Source organism: Sparus aurata, chromosome 23 (genome assembly GCF_900880675.1).
Source record: "Sparus aurata chromosome 23, fSpaAur1.1, whole genome shotgun sequence".
In the NCBI taxonomy this organism is placed as follows: domain Eukaryota; kingdom Metazoa; phylum Chordata; class Actinopteri; order Spariformes; family Sparidae; genus Sparus; species Sparus aurata.
In genome coordinates, this window is record NC_044209.1 from 26,843,070 (window position 1) to 26,852,699 (window position 9,630).

At 39.3% G+C, this 9,630-nt stretch overlaps 1 protein-coding gene across 1 annotated transcript in view; it reads left to right on the forward strand.

The window, feature by feature from the left end:
• The window catches only part of unm_sa1261 (un-named sa1261), a 36,664-nt gene extending 28,515 nt beyond the window's left edge, over nt 1-8,149 (forward strand). Inside the window, exons 5-6 of the mRNA XM_030407625.1 lie at nt 4,831-5,033; nt 6,159-8,149. Of these exons, the coding sequence (XP_030263485.1) occupies nt 4,831-5,033; nt 6,159-6,986 (1,031 nt within the window). The 3' untranslated portion in view covers nt 6,987-8,149. The remainder of the gene's footprint in view (nt 1-4,830; nt 5,034-6,158) is intronic.
• Nucleotides 8,150-9,630: the final 1,481 nt, after the last annotated feature.

A 9,630-nucleotide genomic window follows, 5' to 3' on the forward strand; every position in this document is an offset into this window, starting at 1 on the left:
TCTGTGAGATTTTTTTGTGAAACTGAGTGAAAACAAAATGTTTTCATGTGTGAAAATGAAAAATTAGTGAAATTTGAATAAAACTTCTGTCTTGCTTTATCAAGTATGAAGGCTAATTCTTAGCAACGGTTACATTAGAACAGATATTTCAGTCTAGCATTACATTTCCCTCATCATACTTCAATTATGTTTGTGTACTTCCTTTGTCGTGTACCATGAACTAGTGTGGGTGTTTACTTCTGTTCAGTTAGCTTTAGCCTCAGTCTGTAGCCATGACTCAGCAAAAAACTAATGGAGCTAATATTATCTTAATTAGCTTCTTAGTTACAGCTAATGAATGTGGCAGCGACAGCTCACACGTCATGTCATCTGGCAGAAATGGACAGTTTCTGGGTAGAAGAGGCTGCTGGTGTCTGAGTCATTGTTTGAAGAACCATTAGGGATTTTTAGTTTGACATCTTCCACCCAAATCTTGGCAGGTCTTAACGAACCGTTAATTAGATGCTTAAAACTCATGTGAGATGTCACACAGGTGATGTTCATGTCCGATGTTTGCCTCATTTCAGAAAGGCACTTAAAGTAAAAGGAAACGAACAGATCCAACGCTGATGAGTCCGTCGCTCCTCAGACGGAGCAGGAGGCAGTTTGACTTTCAATTTTCAATCCGTCACCTCATGTGGGAGGAAAGATTTCCCTGACTCACCTCTCAGAATTGTATTTGGGCCGAGCGAGCAGATCTTCAGGGCTGTAGTGAGGCTGCTGCTCTCTTTTGTGGCTCTATTTTGTGATAACAAGGCCATTTTACATAATAACAGTGCAGAGGGCGGCTTTGAATCGCTCTGCTCTGGTATCGTAGCAGCGGCACACACTGAATCAGAAATAATGCTGTTTTCAGTCTCCTCCTGCTCGGGCGTGTAACCGGTGAACAGGTGAAACACTCTCATTCGTCTCTCGAGTGTTTACTTTTCAAAATGAATTCTGAAAAGCAGACTCTGAGGTGATGTGGGCCACCTTTACGCACCGATCTGGATGCAAACTGCCCAAATTCACGACTTAACTAATAGAAATCTGTTCAACCTCTTCACATTAAAAGCCCAAATGTTGACCATCTACTGCCAGATTCTTAATCGTTGCTTTTATGGAGCAGAAAGCTGCAGATACAGGACCCGTTCAGAGTGTCTGAGGTGAATTTTGATCTTTCTGGGCCCGTGAAGTGTGCAGCAGGAGGATGTGAGAAACAGCGTGTACCTGGGGTTTAATTACGCCACTGTATCGCGTCATCGTTTCACCACCGTCACCGAACAAATAGAGCTTTTAATCTTCTACCCTCCGGTGCCTGATGCTGCTCAGAATAAATGTCATGCTAACTGTGGAAGTAAATGGGCTGAAGGTGAAGTCATTTCTCACCTTTTGAGTCATAATTTTTGTGCGAAGGCATCACAATGAAGAAGTGATGGAAGTTTAATGCAAATCAAAAGTGCAGCAGCTGTGAAGAAAAGAGTCTGAATGGATGACTTCATGTTTCATAAAGTGGAATCATAAGAAAATACTGAAGTACAAATCTGACAACAGAAAGAGCCACAAAATGTCTACAAAGAGCCACAAAATGACCACAAAGAGACATAAATTGTTAACAAGAGACACAAAATGTTTACAAGAGACACAGAATGTCTCCAGAGAGAAACAAAATGGCTACAAAGAGATGCAAAATGACCACAAGAGACACAAAATGTTAACAAGAGGCACAAAATGTTTCCAAGAGACACAAAATGGCTATAACGGACACAAAATGGCTATAACAGACACAAAATGGCTACAAAGAGGCACAGAATGACCACAAAGAGAGATACAATGACTACAGAGAGACACAAAATGGCCATAAGAGACACTAAATGATGGCAAAGAGACACAAAATGTCTACAAGGAGGCACAATACGGCTTCAAAGAGACACAAAATGTCTACAAAGAGACACAATATGGCTTCAAAGAGACACAAAAGGTCTACAAAGAGACACAATATGGCTTCAAAGAGACACAAAATGTCTGCAAAGAGACACAATATGGCTTCAAAGGGACACAAAATGTCTCCAAAGAGACACAAAATGTCTACAAAGTGAACACAATGACTACAAAGAGACATACTAAATGATGGCAAAGGGACACAAAATGTCTACAAGGAGACACAAAATGGCTACAAAGGCAAAGAGACAAAACTATCAAGATACACGTAACGATTACAGAGTCAAAGAAACTAATCCCTGCTTTTGTCTTCTTTTTGTGGTTTTCAGATGCAAAGAGACACAAAAAACTATAAATAGACACAAAGTGATTACAGAGTCAAGGGCAGACAAAAAGCAACCTTGTGTTTTAATCCCGTTGTCTCCGGCTGATAGTGGAGTCGGGGACATTTTGGGTCAGTCGGTTGTAGATGAGCTTTTACAAATGTAGGTTATCTTCAGCGTCACCGTCTGCCCTGAAACACCGACGGTTGTAGCTTTACGAGTCGGCTGAGTTCCCCTGAACAGATGGTGCGGCAGACGCATTACTATGGAAAATATTGAATGCAGGAGTTTTTCTTGCGATAGACGATTTCTACGCTTTAGTTTTACTCTTTTTACTCCGGTGAAAGATAAGAGTCAGTTTGGAAATCATAGAAAAAAGGACGCTTCACATAATAACAGAACTTGCCTTAGAAATATCACATTTTAAAGTTTTCTTTCATATCAAAGTAATCCAGTGATATTTGTCTGTACATCCAGAGGTTCACTGCAAACCGGAACAACCAATGATTAATTCGGCACACTTTTAATACTTTTAATAGCACAAACTTACCAAAAATTAAACAAATACAGGTTCACAGTCGGAGCCCACAGTGTAATCCATTGCAGTATTATAACACACATCCCCCAAAGCATTATGGGAAGTGAAAAATGAGACGTGACAACACCACTAAGAATATAATTTATTTATTTTCTTGCTGTCCACACGAGGTAAACTCCTCCTGTATCACAGCTCCTCTTGACCTTTTCCCAAAGTGGCTTCTCGCTGTGAAATGCACGGAGCACTTTGCGGCGCTGATCCGGTGGTATTGGAGAAGTGTCGCCTCTCATCTTCGCTGACACAGCGACTGTTGGTGCAGGGAGAGGCAGACGTGGCAGCTCTCCAGGTTGATTGTCTGGGGTGTTTCAGATTAGCCCTGGTAATGTCTCTCCAGCCGAGGGGGGAAACGAGGTGAGTCGAGGTTCTGAACCGCGTCCTCACAAACTGCCTCCACGTGTTCCCTACAGACACCTTGATGTCTTTTCTGTGTGTCCTTTAAAGGATTATATCAGGTGAGGTGATTTACTGCAGGCAGGATGAGACTTTGGGTTTCTACAGCCTAATCCTGACCCGTCCGTGTTGTACGTTCGGGCCTACAGGGGGCTGGATGTCCTGATTCTTGTTGGGATAAAGTGATCGTGTGAATTGTTCTGGCGACATGATCGATCAATCAGAAGGTTTTCAGAGGCAAACTTCAAACTGAGTGTTGTGTGAATGTATTATTTTATTTTCAACAAGCGTAAAACAGTCACAACTACAGAGACATCAGCAAACTTGTTATAACATTAATGCTAGTTAGCTAATGTTAATTTGTTAATACTGATTTGTATAGAAGATTAAAAAAAAGTTATTTTTTTTAAACAAAAAACATTCCTCTCAAAATGTTTTTTTTACTCTGTTTTATAATTATTATTATTTTAAGTAAGTTAGAAACAAGTTTTGTCCTGAACAATCTTTTTTTAAACACATGAAAAAACATTTTACAAAACAAATTCTCCTGAAAATGTACTGGTTTTAAAAACAAAATTCTGTTGAAGATTTTCTTCTTAACTCAGTTTCGCATATGAAAAAAATTACTGAGGAAAGAAAAAGAAACATTTGTTCTACTCAGTTTCACATATGATTTTATTTATTATTATTTTTTTAAACAAATTGTCCTGACAATTACTATCTTCTACTCAGGTTCACACATAATAAATACATAAATAAATAAATAAATTCTCAAAATCTAAAAGAAAAATATAAGAAATCCGTAAAAAAAATTAAATTAAAAAATCTCCTGAATTTTTCTTTTTTTTTTTTTTTTTTTTTACTCAGTTTCATTTATGGAAATATTTTTTGAAAAACAACATTCTGCTGAAAAGATTTTTTTTTCTCTGTTTCAAACACTTTTATTTTGGAAAAGCAAAAAACCTAATTCTGCATAATCTTTATTTTAACTCATTTTGTTTGATTAATCACCACAGCTGATTGCAGAAATCTGTTGGGAGTTTCTCGTCGTGTGGTTACGTAAACGCCATCACTGACTCCTGATGACGTGTGAGGATCCTGAACGAATGTCCCGTTTTTCATTAGGAGAGATTTAAACCGCCACCCGGTGTAACTCTGCACTGAAGGGCAAAAGGGGGACGCTTGAAAAGGAGGGTTCAAAATTGGAAATAGGATTAAGCTTTAAGGTCGGAGAGGACAGTTCTCAGCTGTGAGCATCACTTTACTGCAGAATCCTCCTCATGAAAGTGGATCAGGAAACATCGCGGTCGCTCGGTCCGGCTGAGGGTTTTAAATACTTACAGTGTAAAAATCTCCCGGAGGAAAAAAAACACCAGATTTCATTCAGTGACGTTGGAAGATTTTAATTATTCATCAAATCTTGAAACTGTTTTAATTAAGATTCATGCATGCAATTAGGCCGCCGTGAAATAAATCCCCAAACACTTTAATGTGAGAAGGAGAAGCGAGGAATGAGATTGGGGTTACGTAACGCGAGCTGTCCTCTTTTTCTTTTTTCAGGCACTAAGATGGCCCTGAAGTTTCTGAGGAAGAAGACCACCAAGCTGAAGAGCTTCCTGCGAGAGTATAGCGTCTCGCTGTATCTGTCGCCCTGCCCGTTCATCATCAACATGTACGGCATCGCCTTCGAAACAGACGAGTACTACATCTTCGCTCAGGAGTACGCGCTGGCTGGAGATCTGTTTGACATCATCCCTCCACAGGTGAGATGGAGAATAAAGACGTGAGTTCATGGAGATTATTTCTACAGGTGAATCCAGACTGGATCCACCGCTGTGTTATTTGGTGCCTGACATTTAGTTGTCGGCTCTGTGGGGAGTCAAAACACAAAAATACACCAGACTTTTATTGTGAAGTGTTGTCAAAATAAAAGCACAGAGAGGTCTCACCAGGGATCTTTGACCTGGCAACATTTTTTTATGTACGTCTGTTTCTGTTCAAGCACACAAGGAGTCGGATTTCTTGTATTTGTCTTCAAACTTGTGCAAACACAAAGCTGCAAATCAGATTTACAGTGTTGATGGAGAGTTCGTCACAGTACAGACCGAATAATGAGAACATTTCTCCTGGAAGAGTAACTCGGTTTCACATATGAGAAAACATATTTTGAAAAATATATATGTATATTTTTTTATTATTCAGTTTCACAAATGCAAAACATTTTTTAATGTTCGAAAATGTTCTGACAATTTTTTAAAACTCAGCTTCACATATGAAAAAAATAAAATACATTTTAAACGGACACTGGAATTTTTGTTTGGAAAATATTTTTTACTTGGTTTCACACATGAATATTTTTTTTCTTTTAAAAAATGTCTTCAGTAAAAAGTTAAATAAAAAAAAATAAAATAAAACGTTTTTTGCAAAAATTTGGGGAAAATTCTTTTTTTTCTTTTTTCTTTTTTTGTTTTGTTTTACTGTTTCAGCAAAAAAAATCTCCTAAACACTCAAAACAATTGAAACTTTGTTTGGACATTAATGAAAAAAAAAATTTAAGAACATTAACTCAATTTCAAATATGACAAAAAAAAAGTTTTATTTCTCCTGAAATTTATTTTTTAAACTTGAAAAAAAAGATTCCAAAAATATTCTGATTGTACTTTTACTTTGTAAATCAGTAATAAAATATAAATTATGGATGTATTATCAACGTTTTATTACGTTCAATATAAAATCAGAGTAGGATTCAAGATTTGACTCATATTAAGCTCACGGATGTTTAAACTATAATAAGATGAGTTTGCATATCGCTTCTTTTCATTTCTTAGATCTAGATGTCAGATTGTTGTGATGAGCGTGACCTCACTCTTCTTCTTCTCTCTGTTCAGGTTGGACTTCCTGAGTCGGTGGCTAAACGCTGCGTCCACCAGGTGGCAATCGCCCTCGACTACCTGCACTGTAAGAAGCTCGTCCACAGAGACATCAAACCCGAGAACATCCTCATTTTTGACAAAGAGTGCCGGAAGGTCAAGCTGTCAGACTTTGGCATGACGCGGCGTGCCGGCTCTCCGGTGAAGCGCGTGAGCGGGACGATCCCGTACACGGCGCCCGAGCTGTGCGACACCGCGCGACACGAGGGCTTCTGCGTGGACTACAGCACGGACGTGTGGGCGTTCGGCGTGCTGCTGTTCTGCATGCTGACAGGAAACTTCCCCTGGGAGAAGGCCATGCCGAACGACGCCTTCTACGAAGAGTTTGTGCGCTGGCAGCGCCGCCGGACGGGCACGGTGCCCTCGCAGTGGCGCCGCTTCACAGATGAAGCTCTGCGAATGTTTCGCCGGCTCCTCTCCATCGAGCAGGAGCGCCGCTGCTCCGTCAAAGAAGTCTTCAGCTACTTCAACCTGTGCTGGATGTTGGACACGGAGAACGGGAACTGCAGCGGTGGCGGTGGCAGCGGGGGCGTGGCGAGCAGCGCGCCCCCTCTGGACATGAGCTCGTCCTCGTCTGAAGAGGACGTATTAGTGGACAGACTGAAGCAGCAGAGCCTGTCGCCGGCGTGTGTGGTGGCGAAGGGCAGCATCATGATGGACACCCACTACTCCTCCATGTCCACCAACAGCTCGCCGTCCTCCACCGGCAGCTACGACCGCGTCAACAGGGAAAACAACGAGCGAGGACGCATCCTGGTGGCCACGCCCATCGAGATCTGCGTGTAGAGGCGGCCGACGCCGCGCGACAGGCTGCCGGCTCGCACGTGAAGGCTGCTGTGAGCCGACGAGGAAGATTCTCCGTGTGAAAGAGGAGGGAAGCGAGGAAAGTGCGACAACTGATGTTGGACGTCAGGAAACTTTCTACAGTCCGACGCTCGACGAAGCTTCACTGCAGATTTATTTACTCATTTCTGATGAAGACAAACTCTGAAGGAAATGAGCGGTGAGACGATCACGAACCTCCTGAACGCGGCCGACACGAACAATGAACTCACCGGACGACCTGTAAAGAAAAAATAAAACACTGACGGGGGAAGAAGAAGAAGAAGAAGAAGAAAGAAAAACATTCATAATCCTCGAGCAATATGTTCAAATGTTTGTAATAATCCAGTCACTGCAAAAATAATCTGTGAAGAAAAAAAGACGTGATCGGCTTCGATTTGTGACCGATGGTTCTGTTGTGTGTTTGTGTCGTGAAGCATCTTCATGTTTGGTAGTTGTGTGTCCGTACAGTGTGAAGACGTTCTTATTTATTTATGTCTGTTCAACATATTTATGATTTGTTTCATCAGAGATCTGAAGTCTGTTTTTTCGTAGAAGCAGGTGGTTTTGGTTTTTCGCAGATCTACATTTTTCCCGTCATGTTGTCGTAGCCGTGCGTCGACTGTTTCTCTCACATTAAAATGTTCTTTTGTTGTGTTTTAACATTTTTCAAATACGAGCGGCTGAAAACAGAAGCTCAACAGAAGTATTAATTAGTTTTCTTCTCTGAACTTCAGGTTGCTATCTATCTGGGGGAGACGAGCATAGAAGTGTGATGAATAATCCTTATTTTCTACCTGCATGGTTAATATATTTGGACATTTTTTCCCCTCGAAAATGGGCAAAATACAGGAAATATTCAGAGAAATAAACACGCCGATTTGATCATCTCTCAACACCAGAAATATAAATCCAGTATTTTTTTGCCCTCTCAACTTTTTATTCCACTTTGATTTGTTGTGTAATTCATGAGACGGGATGAGGAGAATGTAGAAAACAACTCTTTGGATTTTTGGGATTAAAGAAATGTTTCAGCTCTCTTTTGTGTTTTTCAGAAGTATTGCATGAAGTGATATTACTGTGGTGAACATTTGTTGAAATAAACACCCCGAGAATTAAAGAAATGATCCGTGTTTTTATTATTTTAAAGATGTAACGTGTAGATGAATCAACAATTTGCGTTTTCGTTTAGTTGCTGCTTCTTTCTTCCTGTGTTGGGATGTTAAGTACATCGTGACGTGACGCACCAATCCGCAAATTTACTTGTCTGACTGCCGTAAATTTGATTTATTCAGTCCAATAATATTTGGACAGACAGTTCAGGTTCGCTTCCGATCTCGCCCAGTGGCCACTCGCAGTATTGCAGCGATAAATTCCCCTTATTTTAATTTTCATCTGTGAAAACATGCGGGAATAAGAAAAAATACGAAGTTTTTCTTCACTTTGCTTCTCAGAACAAAATAATTTTTACTGAGTTTCACTTTAAAACAAAAATTTCTGAAAATTTAGTTTTTACTCTGTTACAGGAAAATATTTTCCTGAAATCTTTTTTTCACTGTGTTTCACAATTGAAAAGAAATCTCCTGAAAGAAAAAAAAAAAAAGATCTTAAAAGGTTTTTTCACTCTGAGTTTTGGAAAAACAAAATATTCCAGAAAAAATATAATATAATTTAAAAAAATTGGAAGAAATTTTTTTGTCTTTTTTTCCCATTTGTGAAATCGAGTGACATGTTTTGCTGAAAATAAAGTTTTTTCCTGATTTTTTTTATTAATTTATTTTTTGCCCGAAATAACACCTCAAATTTCTTTGGGATGTTATTTTTTATTTTTCTTTATCATATGAAATTTGGTAAAAAGAAATAAAAAAAATGATGGGAAAAAAACAGGAGATTGTTTCTTTTTAATTTTGAAACCAAGTAAAGAAAAAATACTTTTTTTTCTTTTTTGTCATCAACGGAAAAAAATTAGAAAAGAATATATTTTTTTTCCAAGAAACTAACTGGAAATTTTCTTTTAGAAGAAAAATATTTTATTGTCAGGAGATTCTTTTTTATTTTTGTTCTGTGAAACTGAGTAGAAATCTTTTCTTCCAGGAAACCGAGTGAAAAAATCATATACACTTCCATGGAGGTTTTAAAACTTCCAGTAAACTGAAATAACTCACTGGAGCGACCAACACACAGAAACCAGAGTTTGTTTGTTTAGAATGCGTTTTAAAGAAAATCTCAGTTTTCAGTGACTTTTGTACAAGATGCCAAAACACACAGTACACAGGTTCATTTTGCACAATATCCCTATTAGCTTGGACAAGGCCATACTTTAAAACACGACCTCGTTTATTAACACCACAGGAAGTAACACTGTATGTAGTTCCTCCAGCAGGACGTCGTCCATTTCAAACCCTCAGTTCACAAAAGATGAAATAAGTCAATCAGACAAGGCGCTGTTCTGTTGTGTGAGACTCTGAAGAGAGAAACAGCTGTGAGCTCGATGCCAACGTCTCATTTTATTTGATCAAACTGCAGATTTAAAGTCGAGAGATCAACTTTTATCGAGATGTGCGTTCCTACTTCAGCATCTCCGTCCGAACACATGATAAAACGGATC